Source organism: Triturus cristatus, chromosome 7, assembly GCF_964204655.1.
Source record: "Triturus cristatus chromosome 7, aTriCri1.1, whole genome shotgun sequence".
In the NCBI taxonomy this organism is placed as follows: Eukaryota; Metazoa; Chordata; class Amphibia; order Caudata; family Salamandridae; genus Triturus; species Triturus cristatus.
The window spans coordinates 23,344,125-23,364,268 of NC_140590.1; the positions used below are offsets into that span (position 1 = coordinate 23,344,125).

Below are 20,144 nucleotides of genomic sequence, written 5' to 3' on the forward strand. Positions count from 1 at the left end.
CTTCACCATCTTCTCCTCCTTTTAGATCACAGCAGCAGGTCTCTCCGTGAATCACAGTCTGCTCTGGTCCATTCCTTCTCTCTGCACAGAGCTGCTTCTTGTCAAACTGTAATCTCTCATTTGGGTCATAAGGCTAGCTTTTTCCCCCCAAAAGTGATATTTCACCCTAAAAACTGTTGAACAGAACCGTCACAACCAGCTATAAAAGACGACCTTTACTCTGGCTTCCTTGCGAATGACATGGGGGAGGAGGGATTTGATTCAGCCGTAGTTGTTGATGCACCATTAAATGCTAGACCAAGATTGTGTGATTACAGTTTTTCTTGCCTGCAGGACACAGAGGAGCTTCAGTACATGGCAATCCATTTTGAGCCAAAGACAGGAAAATCAACAGTGCCGCCACCTCTCGAAAACACCATTTACTCTCAAGTGAAGGCTACACACCGAAATGCTCTACCACCTGACCCACCATCTGCTGAAACTGCCATCTACTCTCTGGCCAATGCCTCATGTGAAGGACAATCTGTTCAGCTGCCACCTCCTGAGAACACTATGTACTCTCAGGTGAAGGCTACGTGCCACGATGATCCACCCGCTGCTGAAAGGGCCATCTACTCTCTGGCCAATGTTACAGGTGAAGAACAATTTTTTGAGATGTCACCTCCCGAAAACACTATTTACTCTCAGGTGTATAAACCACAATGAACCACCTCTGCTGAAATTACCATCAACTCTTTGGCCAAGGTTACACGTGAAGAACAATCGTGTGAGCTGCCACCTCCCGAAAACACCATTTACTCTCTGGTGTACCCGCCACGGTGTCCGAACGTCTGACCAACCATCTACTGAAACTACTGCTGACGCCATCTTATCAGGTGGTTTACAATAAAGCGCCTACCAAGGATGGGAGACAGTGTCAACCTCAGGAGCACATATGGCAATGTTGCCCAACAGAGAGCAGTTATTAGCAAACATATCAGCATAGTCAATTAAATAAGCCTCATATCAAAAGGGACTTGAGACTTCTAAAAGGTTAAAATTATAAAAAAGTATTAAAGAAATAAAGCCCAGTACAGAAGGCACAAATAATAGTCAAAATGCAGGGTAAACCAATATAGGGAATTAGCATGAGGCTCAATCACCTGCAGCAAGGAAAATGACATGAAGGTAAGTCTCAGAGCAAAATGATTGTAAGTCCTAGTGAAGAAAGAGACTAACATGCGTGTGCTCTCTGAAGTCATAGCCAACCATAGGTGGCTCACCAACAACAGATCCATATTTAACAAAATACACAGTGAAAATAGCAGGGTCAGCATGCAGTGATTGTGTCATTACACAAACTGACAAAAAAGAATGCAGAATATTCCGCAGCATCATCTAGCACCATCCCAACTCCATTCCCCATATGAATATTTAAATCAATCTATGTCATCGGATGTATCAAGTTACACAAAAAAATGACAGTATCACAAAATGAATAAACCTACCGTATTCAGGCAAGAAGAGCCTTGAATGTCGCAAAAAGCTTTTTCCAGAGCTCTTCGAGAACAGCATCTCAACACAGAACATGATTCTTGTGCACATTTTGCTACGTATGATCAGAGGAGACACTGCTGTATTTAGTATTGGTCGAGGGGTCAACCTGGGGTGCGATTTAATACCATTCCTTTTTATTTTGTATATTAACAGTCTCAGTAGGGAGCTTAGTAAGTTCACCCCGGATGTGCCGCTTGTCAGCGGGTCCCCCCTTCCAGCATTATTGTACGCGGATGACGCAGTGTTAACTGCTCATAGCCCCAAAGCTTCCGTCATCTAGTTCACTCCTCTGTCAATTTTATTGACAGGCTAGATTTATTCGAAATACAGTACGAAATCCCTGGGTCTAAACAACTAGCTAGTGTGATATATGATCAAATGCTGCAAAATAAATTGTGAAAAATCTATTAAAACAGAATCACAGACTAAACACCTGGAACAACCAGTGGGCATTTCCCATTTTAGGATAAAACTCCTCACTCACCACAAAGGTGACATGCTTCATCATGGAGATTCTCCTCTCAAAGGAAAAACCTAGTTCCTTAGAGGGCTACAACCCTCTCATCAAGAGAGAGGAGCTCAGGGATGTTTTGTAACAAATGGGATATCCTAAATCCTCATATGGAGAACAAGAAAGTATGAGTGAGCAAAACATTAGAGTGAAAAAGTGCAAATAAAACTGGCTAGGGGTTGTATAGTTAAGAATTTATTCAGATACACCCACTGCCAGGATTAAAACCAGAGCACCAGCGGTATGGATTTATAACCGCTACGGTGAAGTGAAAAAAGTGGTCAACATGTTTCAGCCATACTACCCACACGTGGGTCAGGCTTTCATCAGGACCTCAGATAGGTGCTGCTGTGAAAAAGAGTGAATAAGGGCAACAAAAAGGATACTGAATGTATTTTGTCAGTATATGAACTCTGTCCTCAGTACGTCAATTACGAAAAGGAAGAGTATACCCGCAATTGCTGGGTACTCAGTCCCACCTCAGCCTGGCAGCCGCTCAGGAAGGGGGCACCGCTCTCTCCGTCGGTACTCCGTGTCTCGTAGAGCCTAGATTTATTACCAAATTTTACTAAGTCATTATAATGACCTGTGGCAGGCTAGATTTATTACCAAATTTTACTAAGTCATTATAATGACCTGTGGCAGGCTAGATTTATTAACAAACTTTACTAAGTCATTATAATGACCTGTGGCCCAAAGCGCACACGACCCTGAACTATACGGCAGGCAAGGAAATGTTATTAGGCACAATGTTCCTTCTTTTACATGGGGGTTACTCTCAGTTTGTCTGGGACATGGTCTGTGCATATAGCACAAAGTAGGACCAGGGCTGTTGGCTCTCTGCTAAGTCTCCTGTCACCCAAGGGAGAGAGGGTTCTTATCCCCCTTTTGCAAATATATTTGGCACAATGTGCTCCTATAGCAACTTATTGGGCAAGCATAGGGGTCTTGGGTAACTTGGCAACCCTCCAAAGGGTGGAAAATAATTTCTGTCAGAGAGCATTGTCAACCCCTGTGTCAACTTCTAGCTTTATTTGCCACAACGAACTAGGATTCAACTTTCTGAGTGATTTCATTCGTAGCCGGCTAATTGTGGCTATCTATCTGGAGCTCAGAAGAAGAAAAATTAAGTAGAGTCATCGTTTTACACTGCTTGGCTTGAGATAAAGGTCTTTTGATCCCCTGGATAACCTACATCAAGAAATCCCAGGAAGTAATTGGATTGGCTAATATGATTTTAGACAAAACGCTGTGGGCAGTCCCTTTCAGAAAGCAAGTGCAAGTCTTGCTACTAGAGCGAGCCAAAGAAGAGAGGATGAGGGCTGAAAGACAAGTGTTAAGCACTATTTATATGTTAAGTCCAAAGCCATTTCTACCAACCTTGTGCAGAATACTAAGAAGAGCTGGGAATGACTATTACTCTTTAGCTTGCAGGAGGGTATAGCAAAATATTTTCTTTGTCTTCTAGCAGGACACCAACCCCAAGCGTGACTCTAGAAATGTACTAACTTGCACAAACTATGGTGATTTTTCTCTTTTTTGTGATTATAAAATGTATACTCAAAAAATCCTCATAGCATTTTTAAGGCTTAGGAGTCTACGGGTTTGTATGCAAGCATATCATTTTTACTGGCTTTACCAGACGATGAAACGTGTCGACATGTGATTCTGTTTCTTAAAGCTGCAGTTCACTCCAGGAGGTCGATGCTTTTAGATTAATTTTAGTAGAGTGATGAATTAGGACCCGTCTCTGTTTTAAATTTCAGTTTTGTTTATCCTGTTTTATTTAGATTGTTGGTCAATAATGTCACAAACCTGATGATTTTATGTATTTTATTTGCATGTTTTTAATAAACTGTATGTATTTCATTGCTATTTGACATATCCTGCATGCTTTTATGGCTGTTCGCAGCCGAAAAAAGAGAATTCTGATTCTGAGAGGAGATCATGGCTACATTACAATTCAAGATCGCATATAGCATAGTTCAAACCTAGTTTTGTTTAGCACAGAAAAGTATCATTTTTGAAAGTGCAATTTTTTTTCAGTACATAACATTAGGTACACAATTTTAATAAATTAATTAATTCAAATCCTCTCTATCAGTTCCCCTCAAAATGATTAATCAATCATCAAAATCCACTACTCAATTTAGAATACAGTTTCATTCTCTTTATTCTCTTTTGCCCCCGTTCTTCCAAAGCCTTCATCTCATCATGAACACGAGCCTTCATTTTTTTTCACCTCCTCTATTTTAACATCTCGTCCTTTCCTTTTCTTTGTAGACATTGCTGGCACTTTTTTCACACCCACAATCTGAACCCTTTTTAAAGCAGGTTAATATAAAGAACTTTAGAAGAAGAATGAAACCAGTTAACAGTGTTAGCATTTTTGATAAGACCCCTCCACCAATGCTAGTAAACCATTCACCAACCATTGCAAAACACTTTGCAATGTCCCTTAACCAAACAAAACTAAGTTCCACAATCCTTATTCTTCATAAAACTTTGATTTACATGAAATATTAGTTAGATTACCTATGCAGTCATAAATAAGCATGCTATTATCAGGACTAAATGTGCAACCTGGTTGACCCCTCAGAACACGACATACTCCACCCTCCTTCGCTTAAAGGAAGTCTAAAGTAAGGCGGTTTTGCATGATCGTGGCACACATAGAAATACATTGGGGCATATTATAAAGACAAGCAATAAAATTATCGCCGCTATAGCGGCAGAAAACTGCCGCTAAAGCGGCGATAATGGGCTTGATAATATGCTCTATGGAATTCCAATTGAAGCCCATGTTAGATGGGAAGGACGTCTAACATGGGCTTCAATTGGAATTCCATAGAGCATATTATCAAGCCCATTATCGCCGTTTTAGCGGCAGTTTTCTGCTGCTTAAGCGGCGATAATTTTATCGCTTGTCTTGATAATATGCCCCTTTGTTTGTTAATTGTACAGAATCAAACAGAGTAGACAGCTTCCTAGTTGCTCAGTGCTTTAAAGAGAGGAAGATAAAGTATTTGCTTGAAGCACCCATTCCAGCAGTCTGGGAGTGATGAGATCCGCAGCAACATATTGCACGCACGCTGAGCCGAGCGGAGCCATAGCAGCAGCAGCCAGATAGAGGAGCCACCAACCACAATGCCACCGCCATTGGACTCAGCAGTCTCGGCGGCTGAGGGCCGCTGAGGACGGCTGGGGCATGGGCATCAGTCAATCTGCCACAATGTCTCAATCATGTTCTAGCTCCTGCTCTGTACTGCCCTTGTTTCTCCCTTGTCTCGCACCCGCTCCACTCCAGTTCCCAGTTCCCTCCACAACAAGCCAGGCAAGTGAGTCACGCGGCACAGGTGCTGGCATTGGTGCTGACTCCGGTTGGCTCTAGGGGGGGGACAAAAACAGTTTGGGAGGTGGAGGGAGGCAGCAGAATAGGGGGGCCACAGACAAAGTTAGCGAAGGTGGCAACCTATTACTGCAAAGACCTTGCAAGCAGGGAGGAGTTAAAAACAAATCAAAAAGTACCTTGGCAGCCCAGAAAGATCAAGAAGGGACGTGTATGCAGTGAGTGCAGCTGCTGTAGCTAGCTTCTGCAGAGAGTGTGCCCGGAAGGGCCTGGCTTCTCCTCACAGTGCTCCATTCGGCATATGCACTGTACTGCGGATCCCACTCCACTGTCATCTTAACTGCCATCTTCACTATTTTAAAATGAGCCTAAATGAGTAAAAAAGAGAGCCCTGACATGGGCTCAGGAGTTGGAGTCAGTGCAAGGAATATACAGGTGTGTTCTCAGATCTCAAGCGTAAGAGGGTGAACATTATTTTGAGGAAAAAATAGGTGTTTACAGAGGGTTGGAAGATATAGACCTTAGAATCTTTTTACATAGGAGAGCAATGGTGAAAGGTAGCAAGCAGATCAAGCAGATGCTACAGAGTAGAGATCAAAAAAGCATGCCCACAGCCCAAGAAGACGGGCCTGTTATCGTCTATTCTATGGACAGCGAATAAGCAAAGATTAATGAACCAACAGACAGTAAATGTCCATCCTCAACGATCAATATAAACAGGGGAAGGTTACCTGAGCATAAGCCTCTAGACAGGGTTACTCCTAGCTACTCAAGTGACAGTGAACCACCAATTTCAAAGGAAATTATAGAGGCAGTGACCCCCACAACAATTAAAAACACAATAAAGAAAGGGGTCGAGATACAACACATTAGACATTCACCGAATACTTTCCAACTGTAGCCAAGGGCAGCGGCGGCCGGCACGGGTAAGTGCGGTGAAGCGGGGCATGGCGCCGCAAGGGGAGAAGCCAACAGATGATGGAAAGGGCATTGTTTATTAATTTAATTATACCTATTCCATCGTACGTTGACTTATTCCCTCCCGCCCCATCAACCCATTCCATTTTGCTGTGCCAGTGGCCGCTGGCCAAGAGGGATACCCATTTCTAATGATGGAAGCCCCCCTATCCTCTAAAGAGACCACACCTAAAGTGGATATGGATACAAAGGATACAAAGGAGATTCAATCTACAAATGGTGCAATAGAAAACTACTTACTAGGAAACCAGAAGATCTCAATCCCCCAAACAATTAGATCTCCTTCAAGCAAACCATCCTTTAGTCGAACCTCTAGACAAGTTACTTTGCTCAGGTGCGGGAGTAGCAGTGTCCCGCAGGAGCCAGTCCTTAGATCCTCAGAGAACACAAACCAACAGTGGAAAATGAAAAAGTTCACAATGGTTGAGGCAGAAGTATTCACATATGACATCAGCGATGGCCAAGTTGGTACTGTCAACTCTATACCCTTAAGCCCAGGTGATATTAAAGACCCAGACTTGCTACAACAAGGACAGGAAACAAGGAAAATCAGCAAGGCATCAGTTCGAATCCAAATTCTTTGATCTTCATGCCAGATAAAACATATGGTAATCTCCCATAGTTTGGAACTAACCAAGTACCAAGTCAAATTGCTGTCCTCCGTAAGCACGGCTCTTACAGAAGCAATTCGTGCCCTCACCTGGCAATCACACAGACTGTAAATCCAAATGGACATAATCCAAACAATAGCCTTAGTGATTGTAAAAACCTCAGCCAAACTAGACAACATAGAAAAGATGCTTAAACTCAGGGAGTGCCACTGCTCTGATATTGTAGACAAATTAACGACACTCCCGGAAGTCCTGTTAACAATGATAAATGAGCTAAGGTACCTTAACTCACCTGGTCAGCAAAACCCAAACAGTGAGTCTGGAGGATCAGTCGTAAAAGGCCTAGTTTTCTTAAAAGGCAGAGTAGAAGAACTTAAAAAAGCAGTAGGCAAGGAAGAGGATGGGATAACTAGAGCGCTCCTCCAACACCAAAACACACCCACTGTCAAAATAGAATCTGATACTTAGAAGGAAATGGGGACAGCACCCCCATGCCCCAGCAGAGCCAATATCAAAGCCAGCTCTGAATCAGGATGTGCTAGGATATAAGAAGTCATATCCAATCTTTACAAATGTATCCAAGCAAAACAAACCATTCAGAGAAGGGCACATGAAGGGAGCTACAATATCCTTACCAGTCATAACTGTAGGGGTCAAGCCCATGGTGTCTGAGTTGTTCTGGAACTAAAAAAGCTCCCCACATGAGCAGAAAGATGGACATCGAGAGGTACATCACAGCAATTATAAAGAGTCCTCAAAAGGAGGAATGCAAACACCAACAGAAACATAAATGAAAAGTCCTCCTCGAGACCTACTTAAAGAAAAACTTCACAAAAAATGACATGTATACCAAATTCGGCTCACAGAAGTAACGTACTGAAGGCCAACTATCCCACCAGGTACCTCCAGTAAGCGCAACAGAGTTGCGTTGCAGAGAGGTGTAAAAAGGGGCTTGGCCTCAGTGCACCTCTCTGCAACGCAGCTCTGTGGCGCTTACTGGAGGTACCTGGTGGGCTAATTGGCCCCCAGGGACCTTCAGGATTCAAGGGGACTTAATCCCCCAACTTACAATGTGCTAGCGGGCACGTTTGCACAGTGGTGCAGGGAGGGGGCGGCCCTGATGTAAGAAGTTAGCAATCCTGCTGTGTGGGACTTACTTATAAATTATTACTGTGTATGTCAACGACTAGGTTACCCTATGCTTACCCCCTTATTCTTTACTCACCCTATGTTTTGTATCCTTCCCAGCCCTGATGAATCACGGGACCTCTCCTAGTGACAAAACACGTGTCGGCTGGTTTTGTTTTGTTGAACATAGTCGTTACTTCAATATAAAGAAACTTTTCGAACTTATACTGTGTCGACCACTGCATTTAAATAACGCTTTGAGACTGAATTTAACTCTGTAATATCCTCATCACGTGTGCCCAGGACTCTGCCTACTTTACAGTGTGGATCCTGTGATCCACACACGCCCGGGGGTTATCGGGTTACTCCCCCGACCTGGCAGCACCGTACCGACACAGGTCCATAGATAGTACACGCAATAGCCCGAGCGCCATTTTCCTGACTTATCTAAAAACCCCACCCCTAACCTTCACTTTATGGTTTCAGGAAGGGCAGCCGCAGCGTTTCACACTTCCACTCTCAGACTCTCAGTTTAGAGTATGGATAGAGACAGGGTCGCATCGGAATTATTTGAGAATCTGTCTAAAGGGATCACCAGCACTGCTGCATCAACCAGTAGTCACCCCACACGCAAAGAAGGTCTGAAAGAGAAACTTCTTAAATTAGAGAGACTCAAAAAGACAGAGAACTCTAGCCTTAAGCAGTACCTGAGACTCAACAGAGTCCCCTGGGGACTTCGCTCACAGATTTTCCCCACATTTGACGATTTAGACAACGACTTATTGGGTAAATAAGAAGAAACCTTGAACTCAAACTCAAACACACTAATCAACATCCTGATAGAGAACGCAGAACGGAAAGTGGCTAGACTACAGATTGAAATTACCAATCATGAAAAAGAAATAGCGGATCTAGACTTAGAAGAAGCTACGAGCAAAAATTACGTCATTTTGACTGACATCCTGACAAAACACCAACACGAAATAAAGGATAGGAAAACACGGCAACTCAAGAGAGATGAAGCTGATTACAGGGAGGGACGAGTCTACACCTTCGCTAGAAAATACGACAAGCTAGTCAGCACCACAGGACAGGGAGACAAACAGACCAGAACAGACACTGCCTCTCTCTCATCCAGCTCCACATCACTCAATACCATTGCCACTAGCGATAGTGAAGGAGTGAACCAGGGCAGTAATTCTCACAGAACAGGTCTGACGACATCGTCTTTATTAAGGGAAGTACAGGCCATAAGGAGAGAGAACAGAATGCAACAAAGACAAGCACCCCCAAACAGAAGACCCGTAGAGGGAAAAGGGCTGGACACAGAAGAGTACGAAAAGAAACTGAGATCCGGGAATGAGAAGAACAAATAGAACAAGGTGACTTGGGCATTCAGGTAGTCAATCTCTCGTCCCAACACTTAGATAGTTGTATGATCTCCTTGATGAGTAAAGGCCTCAGTTTCAACCGACACGAACAGGGAGACACCTGCCGACATAAGATTGACCTTTTCAAGTTTATTAGGTGCATTAAAATCAAAAAACACTTTAATGGTAGTCCAACCACTACAAAAAACATTAGCAAGATCTACTCAGACAACGCAACAGGGGTACAGAGTATCAGTGACATCCAGATCACCCATCTACTCCTTTCACCCACCGATTCGGACAAAACACATATCAACATGGAGAATCTCCTCCAAGAGTTAGATATAGGGGAAGATCTTAGTCTCCACAGTGGCTTCAAGACCAAATCTAAATGGACACCTACGCTCCCAGGGGGCAATGCTGTTGACACATTTTACAACCTAGTGTTGAATGATATGGATAGACACGAAACCAAAACACTCAAGGCCAGGCACAGAACTAAAGACAATCTCCACAGAGATGAAAGAGTAGCTTTGAAAAAACTTACATCTAATAGAGACATCATAATCAAGGAGGCTGATAAAGGGGGGAACGTAGTGGTCATGAACAGATCTGATTATCACGCAGAAATCTTGTCCGAACTTAGAGATGCATCTTGTTATGAACAGCTTGCTTACAACCCTACAGCCACACTGGTCATTAAAATTAACAAATGCTTATCAGAATGGCACACGCAAGGTCTCATAGATGACCAAGAACTGCTGTATCTGAAAGTCCACAGACCAGCATTCCCTTGTTTATACACCCTGCCCAAAATACATAAGTCGGCACCCTTTCCAGCAGGGAGACCTATAGTATCGGGTATTGGCGGACCAACTGAAAGACTAGCACAATATGTGGACCTTTTCCTGGGGACGTTGGTCAAAAACCTGCCATCACACATACAAGATACTAAACACATTCTTAGCATCTTATCTGATGTCCAATGGCAACCGGGTATGATCCTAGCGACCCTGGATGTAGTTTCCCTCTATACTACCATTGAACCAATACTAGGGTTGGAGGCTGTAACCAGCATACTCCACAACAGACCAGCCAGTTTGTGGCTACATACCCAAATGCTTGTGACTATGATGGACATCATACTGAACAATAACTTCTTTATTTATGACAATGTTTGGTACAAACGAAACAAAGGAGTAGCCATGGGCTCGAAATTCGCATCCTCTTTTGCGAACCTGTACATGGGTGTTCTAGAGTCCAAATGGATCTGGGGCACCAAAGGAGCACAATGGGTTGATTCCATAATGTACTGGGGACGCTACATAGATGATTGCTTGCTTCTCTGGTCTGGGTCACAACATGAACTTGACGAATTCTGTGCACACCTTAATCGCAATGACATGAACATGAAATTCATGGAGAACTCCAACATCACATTTCTGGATGTGGAAATCTACATTAAATCTGACACATTCCTATATAGGAAAGAGACATCATGCAATGCCATCCTGCACGCAGATAGTTCACACCCATCTCACCAAATTCAGGCGATTCCCTACGGGGAATTCATGAGAGCCAGGAGAAATTGTAGTGAGGAACCAGAATTTCAGGAGTGCCTTACCAACATGAAACAAAGATTCAAGGACAGGGGCTACAGTGCCCGCACGATCGGCTCCGCAGAAAAGAGAATCAAAATCAAAAAGAGGGAGGACACATTACACACCAAGAAGACAACCACTGAGCCGGACTGTTGGATTTGGCCCTTTTTGTCAGGTTCACCCCTGAACTTTTTGCCTTAAGCTCTGACATGGTGGTAGTGGTTTTAGGCCTCTGGGCATTTAGCACTGTGGCCCAGTGTAAAGTGCGTGCGCTCTCTGAGTGCGTGTGCTGAGATTGGCCTGCCCTCCCATAGGAATGCATGGAGGATATGTGTGTCCATGGTAATTCCTGCTATGAGTGGAGTACAGGGTCGAGCTTACTATGTATGGAATCGTGAGAATGAATGCTGCGCAATGGTATGCGCAGATCCGTTATGACTATATGAGAAATACCACTTTTAGAAGTTGGCATTTCTGTGTGCTGTGTGTCTGCCTGCCTGATGTGAATAGCCTGTCTGGCTTGTGATTGACAGGAGCTGAGAGAGCTGGGGAATTCCAGGAGCCAGGATGGGTCTGTCAGGTAGTTGTATGTGCCTAGCATTCTCCTCAGTGTTCACTTGTGTATGGGTATGTTGCGGTGGACAGATTGATATGTTCTCCTGAGTCTTTGACATGTCGATTTGTGGCTTGGATGCTTCTTCGGCTATGTATTGGTCTTGTTGTGTTGCATGTCCATTGTGACAGTGGGTAAATCCATTGCCTGTCCTGGTGGTGTCTGCTTGTGTAAGGGGTGTGTGTGACAGGGCCTGCTGGTGGGTGTAGTGGGATTTGGCACTGGGGCTCCCAGGTGATGTAGCTGTCCCCCCATGGCGCATGCTGCCATGACAGTGAGTGTGAGTTTCTGTGTTAGCTATCTGACCTTGTTGTGTTGGTGTTTGTGTTTGCACTGGTCACAGGAGGGCCTTGTGCTGCCTATACCAGGGCCAAGTGTGAGCTATCTTGTCAGTACTTTCCCAATCCCTGTGCATTGTGCATGGTGCATGGGTATGTAGCTGGGCCATATGGGATGAGGGCACTTGTGTCTGATTTAGAATTCAAACATGCGTTTTGTGCCACCCACCCTCCCAGCATACCGGACATCCATTCTTGGGTTGGTGCTTAGTGTAGCATGGGACATAGAATGGCCTTGCTTTCTCAATGGGGCATACACATGTTATTGGCATTAGCGTGGTTTTTGATTGTGGTTCTTGCCGGTGATGGTTTGGGGGTAGTTGAGTGCATTTTGTGTAGTTGGGGTGTGGATGCCATTACCCCCATGTTACGTAAGTTGTTTGTGTACTCACCAGGCTCTGGAACTCCTTGAAGTCCATGTACTCCCATCGGCGGAAGCAGGGCCATCACCTTCTCCTCCCAGGGATGGTAATGTACTGGTCTGCGGGGCGCACCACCTCCAGTGATGTTGCTCTGGGCGTAGTTGTCATTCATTTTTCTCTTGACCTCCCTCCGCAGATCGTACCACCTGACTTGGCATTCGGTCCTGGTCCTTCTGATGGGCGCAACAGCATTCACCCTATCGACGATCCTCTGCCACAGGCGTGATTTTTCAGCTATGCTGGTCTGTCTGACCAATGTTCCAAACAGCTGTGGCTCGACTCTGATGACTTCATTGACAAGGATCTCCAGCTCCTCCCTTGCGAACTTTGGATTCTTGTCTGTGGGCATGGTGTGGGGTGAGGGTGTGGATGGTTGTGGGTCTGAATGTGATGGTGTGGGTCTGAATGTGGAGAGGGGTATGTGTGAAGGAGGTTGTGTGAAGGTGTATATGTTAAGGTGGATGGGTGCAGTTGTTGTTGTGTGCTCTCTAGCTGCAGTGAGTCTGTTGCAAAGGCTCATGGTTTGTGTGAGTGGGCCCTTTTTATTGGTCCATTTGTGGGTGGGGCTCCGTTTGAATTTTTGGTGGGTGTGTTATAAGGGGTGGTTGTGAGTTTGCCCCTCTGTTTGCCTGTTTGGATGTGTCCAGGTCAGTCCTTTCCATTTTTTGTGCAGTGTAGACGTGTTTTGTGGTGTTGTGCGAGTCGAATAGACCCTCCTTGTGCTGTTTTACAGTGTCCGTGGTTCAGTACGGTACAGGGGTACGAGTCGTACAGGCACACCCCCCCATGCGTTGTGTATGTACGGTGCGTACACGGACATTGCTATGTACAGTGCGTACATGGACATTGCTATGTACGGTGCGTACACCGCCATCGCTTATGTACGGTGCGTACACCGCCATCGCTTATGTACGGTGCGTACACCACCATTGCTATGTACGGTGCGTACACCGCCATTGCTATGTACGGTGCGTACTCCGCCATCGCTTATGTATGGTGCGTACACCGCCATCGCTAATGTACGGTGCGTACACTGCCATCGCTTATGTACCGTGCGTACACCGCCGTAGCTATGTACGGTGTGTAAACCGCCATTGCTATGTACGGTGCGTACACCACCATCGCTAATGTACGGTGCGTACACCGCCATCGCTAATGTACGGTGCGTACATCGCCATCGCTTATGTAAGGTGTGTATACCGCCTTCGCTTATGTACGGTGCGTACACCGCCATCGCTAATGTACGGTGCATACACCGCCATCGCTTATGTACGGTGCGTACACCGACATTGCTAATGTACGTTGCGTACACCGACATTGCATATGTACAAGTCATTCCCTGTGTACGGGACGGATGTTTTCCGTACAAATCGTAAATCGGTAAGCCGATCCGGATCGTACTTGTACGATCGGACTGTATTTTTACGATTCGTACGGAAAAGTGTCCGGGTACGTCTCGTACAACTTTTCCCGATCTGATTTGTACGGATAGGGCTGTTCCGTATGTATTTTTCACATACGAATCGTACTTCATGGGTCGGACGGGACTCGTACGATTCGTATGGAAAAATTTACAGATACGAGTCGTACGGGGGAAAAAACTACAGGATCGGAATCGGCCCCATAATAATAATAAATATTTAAACAATACTAAAAAAGGTATTAAACTCTAAGAATAATAAATATACTATTCTCATTCCAGTATGTTCAAAGGTAAGGAAAGCATTGGACACTGAAGGGGTAAAATTTACTATCCCCACTCCAGTGTGTGCAACGGTAGGGAAAGCGATAAACTGAGGAGGGATAAATGAACTTTTTCCATGTCAGTGTGTGCAACAGTAGGGAAAGCGTTGGACTCATGAGAGGTAAAATTCGCTATACCCACATCAGTCTGTGCAACAGTAGGGAACGTGTTGGATCCAGGAGGGATTACATTTATTATACCCACTCCAGGCTGTGCAACATTAGGGAAAGAGTTGTACTCAGGAGAAGTCAAATTTACTATTCCCGCTCCAGTATGTGCAACAGTTGGGAAAGCGTTGGACTCTGGATGGGTTACATTTTCTATTCTCACTCAGTCTGTGCAACAGTAGAGAAAGGGTTTAACTCAGAAGGGGTAAAATGAATTATTACCACTTAATTTACTACTGCATTACAGAGAGTATACTTCACTTCAAACAAATATCATATTTTAGCAAATCTATTACATACCTAAAAAAATAAAGTTCTAAATGTAATATTTAAATATCTAAATTTAAACAAAATTTAAGAAAAGAAAATAATTATTCAAGCTAGCCTGGCTGATGAGGGGTGTTGCCCTGAAACCGGTACCAGGATGCTTGTTTACGGTCCAGGGAAGGCCTGGCTTGGGAGTTCGGGCTGGACTGTTCCCATGAGGCACAGGGTCAAGACTAATTTGCATACATCTGGGTCTGAATTGGGGTGGTGGAATGAGCTAAATAATGATGGATTCAACCCAGATCTGTGTCTGGGGTGAGTGTCTGAAAAGTTCCAGCTCTCCGTCCATCATCTCCTTGTGTTTGCTTTGTACGCGTTGGTGAGGTATGCCCAGACGTGGGTCCCTTGCTCACTTTGGCACTGGATTCAAGCTAGCCTGGCTGATGAGGGGTGTTAGCCCGAAACCGGTCCCAGGGAAGACCTGGCTTAGCAGTTCAGGCTGGACTGTTCCCTTGAAGCACAGGGTCGGGACTGATTTGCTTATAGCTGGGTCTGAACTGGGGTGGCGTAGTGAGCTAAAGAAGTATGATGGATTCAACCCAGATCTTTGACTAGGAGTGAGTGTCTGAAAAGTCTCAGCGCTCCATACATTGTCTCCTTGTGTTTGCTTTGTATAATTATATACACATATATAATATGAAACTATATTTATAAAATATTAAGTATAATATATAATTTCATTTTCTTTTTTTAAATATACCAATGTAACAACTATATGAGTATATTCACATACACATAAGAATAAATAATACATATACATATAATAAATAAACTGCTAAATTATTCACAATATTCCCAATATAATTATATATAAAAAGTAAATAATAGATAAAAATATATTTTACTTTAACAAACATGTCAACAATCACATACATTTATATATATAAAAATATAACATTAAATACAAAACACAAAATAATAGTAAATATTCCAACAATACTAAAAGAAATATTACACTCTAAGAATAATAAATATACCATTCTCATTCCAGCATGTGCAACAGTAAGAAAAGCATTGGACACTGAAGGGGTAAAATGTACTATTCCCACTCCAGTGTGTGCAACAGTAGGGAAAGCCTTGGACTCAGGAGGGATAAAATGTACTATTCCCATGTCAGTGTGTGCAACAGTAGGGAAAGCGTTGGATTCATGAGAGGTAAAATTTGCTATTCCCACATCAGTCTGTGCAACATTAGGGAAAGAGTTGTACTCAGGAGAAGTAAAATTTACTATTCTCACTCAAGTCTGTGCAACAGTTGGGAAAGTGTTGGACTCTGGATGGGTTACATTTTTTATTCTCACTCTAGTCTGTGCTACAGTAGAGAAAGCGGTAAACTTAGAAGGGGTAAAATGTATTATTCACACTTAATTTACTACTGCATTACAGAGAATATACTTCACTCCAAGCAAATAATATATTTTAGCAAATCTATTACATACCCAAAAATATAAAATTCTAAATATAAAATTTAAATATCTAAATTTAAACAAAAATAAAAAAAAGAACATAAATATTATTTTTTTTAAGAATTATAATCATTTAAAACAAATATTATGAATATACTTAAAATACCACACTATATCCCCTTAAACATAACATTCAACAATTGAAATGTGATGGAAATAAACTACGTATAACACAATTTATATATTACTTATTAAAGAAATCACATTTTAATAAATTAATAAATATTTTTTATTGTATGAATACTTAAATAAATTCCCACCCTATTCCTCTACAAACTATACAACACCTAAAATATAACCTATCAAATATGACAATTTCACAATTAACATAATTTTCAACTAAATAATTAATGATAACGTAACAATTCATTATCAATAAATACATTCTTAATTAACTTCCCACCCTGAATCCCTAAAAACACAACAACCCACACCTAAAATATATATTACAAATTATAATGATTATACAATTTACATAATTATTTACCAATTAAACAATTAAAAATACATTACTATTAATTAACGAATTATAATTATTTAATTTCCCACCCTTTACCCCTACAAATCCAACAACCTCACCTGAAAAATATTTGAATATACATCTTCATTAGACAAGTTACATAATTAATTATCAAGGAAATAATTAATACTAATTCAAATTAATCATTATTTAATTATATTTAATTTACTTCCCACTCTGTACCCCTGTAAACCCCCAACCCACACCTAAAACATAACTTAAAAGATAACTTAAATACACAATTTGCAAACTTAATTGCTAAATAAATATGTAATACTTAAAATTATTTATTAATTCATTATAATTATTTTACTTCCCACCCTGTACCCCTACAAATGTAACAGCCCACATCTAAAACATAGCTTTTCAAAATAATATATTTACACAGTTCACATGATTCATTATTTATCAAATATTTAATAAAAATTACAAAAGTAATTGTTAATTAATTCTATTTAACTTAAATCCCACCCAATACCCCTATAAACACTTCAACCTGCAACTAAAACATGACTTAAAAAATACTTTCAATCAATCAATCAATCAATCAGGGGTTTAAAAGCAAAGTACTCAACCGTGAGGGTCTCAAGGTGCTGGGGGGGGGGGGGGGGGAAGCGGCTCCGGCTCAGTCACAGAGCAAGGACTTGAGATCCTTCCTGAAGATGTGCAGGTTAGGGGAGCGTCTGATGCTGACCGGGAGCTCATTCCAGGTTTTGGTTGAGATGTAGGAGAAGGCCCTTCCTCCTGCAGATGCGGGGTGTCTCTGCTAGGGCGAGATCGGCGGATCAGAGAGTTCTTTTGGGTGCGTGGTAGCAGACTCTATTGTTAAGGTATTTGGGTCCGATGTTGTGGAGGGATTTGTAGGCGTGAGTGAGAAGCGTGTAGGTTATTCTCTTCGCGACCGGGAGCCAGTGTAGGTCTCGAAGGTGTTCGGTCATGCGTTCGTGCCGTGGGGCCCCGAGGACGAGTCTGGCCGCAGCATTCTGGATGGTTTGGAGCTTGTGTAGAAGGGTCCTGTTGATGCCGGCATAGAGGGTGTTTTCGTAGTTCAGTCTGCTGGTTTTAGTGCGTGGGTGACGGTTTTTCTGTGTTCGGGGGGTCCATTTGAAGGTCTTTCGGAGGATGCGGAGGCAGTTGATGCTGGTGGAGGCGACGGCGTTGATCTGGTGTGTCATGGTGAGAGAGGAGTCAAGGATGATGCCGAGGTTCTGAGCGTGGTCTGTCGGGATGGGAGGACTCCAGACGGCGGAGGGCCATCATGTGTTGTCCCAGGCGGTGGTCGAGGGTAGCAGGATGAGGACCTCAGTTTTCTGAGTGTTGAGCTTCAGACAGCTGTCCTTCATCCATGCTGCGATGTCCCTCATTCCTTCCTGGAAGCTGAGCCTGGTGTCCTCTGGAACCTTCATGAGGGGGAGGATGAATTGGGTGTCATCGGCGTAAGATGCTATGTTGAGCCCATGCTGTCTGACGATGGCGGCGTGGGGGGCCATGTAGATGTTGAAGAGCGTGGAGCTGAGCGATGATCCCTGTGGTACTCTGCAATTGATGTCTGTGGTTTCGGAGATGCTGGCAGCAGCACCCGGCACAGTGGTAAAAATGCAAGTTTTGCATTTCCCTTCACTACGTGGCAGGCACCATGCAGTGCCTGCCACACGGTGCAGGGAAATGTTAGGGGGCACCATAGTTGCCCCCCAAGTACAAAACTTATGTGCCCCTGCTGATGGGGGGCCTGCTCCTGCCCCCTAAAGTACATCCCCGCCAGCCTGTGAATGATGGTTAGGCACCATTTTGTGGATGCAGGGTGGGTCCAACAGACAATCGTAACGATTGCCTATGTTGGACCCATGGCAGACGGACTTCCCATCCGCCAGCAATCCACCCGCCAACCTTATCTGGCAGACGGAGAATGGCTGCATGATGGCGGTGAATCTGCCACCCGCAAACTGCTGGTGGAGGATTCCCCGCTTCCCTAATCAGCCCCTATATGTTTAGAACTGGGGAAAAATGCATGGAAAGGTAAAAATAAGGGGGCTCATTTACAATCTCCTTGCGCTGCCGGTACCTCACTTTTAACATGGGATACGGAAATACTAATAGATACCCCTTTACTGGCTGGTTTGTGCAAAGGAAATTGCAGCTTCCCTGCTTAAATTGTGTGATCTTGGGCAAATATTTAATTTCACCAAAACTCTTTTTTCTTTATTGTCGAGTATGGAAGCAGTTGTAAACGTGTGAGTTCACACTACCAGCTGTGCAAATCAATCACTTTTAACATATACTTCTTCGTGTAGTGCTATAATGTGCCCTGTTAATGTCAAAGTTTCTACATGTGAAAGGAATGCACTTATTTATCATTTTGAAAAGACTTTTACATGTTTTGCGTGAGGCTTGTTGAACAATTTACATAAATATTTCCAGGGCTCGTCTCGTGCACCGGCTCTAAGAACCAAGACAGACGTTTGGCTCGGCTCTCCCTGTTTATTTTTTGGCTCGCCCACCTCTAAATGAAATCCCAAACTTGATGACGTAATGGAACTTAATACAAACATGGTATAAATGGGAACTTCAGGTAAACTGAAAGAGTTACTCATGAAAACATAGTCAGCAATAGGTGTGTTTTTTGAAAGGGTGAAGAAAAAAATCTCAGTGATGAACAAACAACAACCTCGTTAATTAAATCCGGCAGCAGAGGGAATAGAGACGGCCTCCGCCCAAAACACACGGAGAACGCTGGCTGCGCTTCACCTCTCCTCTACCCCAGACAGAAGACCTGGCACGAGTTGGCACAGTGCCACCCTAAAGCACCTGGAGCAAAGGGAATGCAGAAGGGATGTGACATGGCCTTTCAGTGCGGGGATGCGGAGATCTGCTCTGAAACGCGTTTGTCTGACCTGTGATGCGTGGCACTCCGCAAGGCTGTGATAGAAAGTCCCAAACCCTGTTTCTGTCACCCCTAGAACATGACTGTCTCCAACCCGTACATGTGCTCATGGCCAGTTACACCCACATACCGCTGGTGTCCGTGTCCATTATTTCCTTAGGATGCTGGCCTAGGGCCCATATCAGCACCACTTGTGTTGAGGGATGCAGGCAGTCCATAAGCTGGCAGTGCCTTACTGAACATGGATCCGACATACCCCGGTGACCTGGCAGTGCCTGACTGAACATGGATTCGGCATACCCCGGTGGCCTGGCAGTGCCTGACTGAACATGGATCCGGTATACCCCGGTGGCCTGGCAGTGCCTGACTGAACATGGATCAGGCATACCCCGGTGGCCTGGCAGTGCCTGACTGAACAAGGATCTGGCATACCCCGGTGGCCTGGCAGTGCCTGACTGAACATGGATCCGGCATACCCCGGTGGCCTGGCAGTGCCTGACTGAACATGGATCTGGCATACCGCGGTGGCCTGGCAGTGCCTGACTGAACATGGATCCGGCATACTTCGGTGGTGGAGGTTCG

At 43.9% G+C, this 20,144-nt stretch overlaps 1 protein-coding gene across 1 annotated transcript in view; it reads left to right on the forward strand.

Moving 5' to 3' along the window:
* The window catches only part of LOC146808716 (cell adhesion molecule CEACAM6-like), a 384,181-nt gene extending 382,788 nt beyond the window's left edge, over positions 1 to 1,393 (forward strand). Inside the window, exon 8 of the mRNA XM_085615527.1 lies at positions 334 to 1,393. Coding sequence (XP_085471653.1) covers positions 334 to 705 — 372 coding nt within the window. The 3' untranslated portion in view covers positions 706 to 1,393. The remainder of the gene's footprint in view (positions 1 to 333) is intronic.
* Positions 1,394 to 20,144: the final 18,751 nt, after the last annotated feature.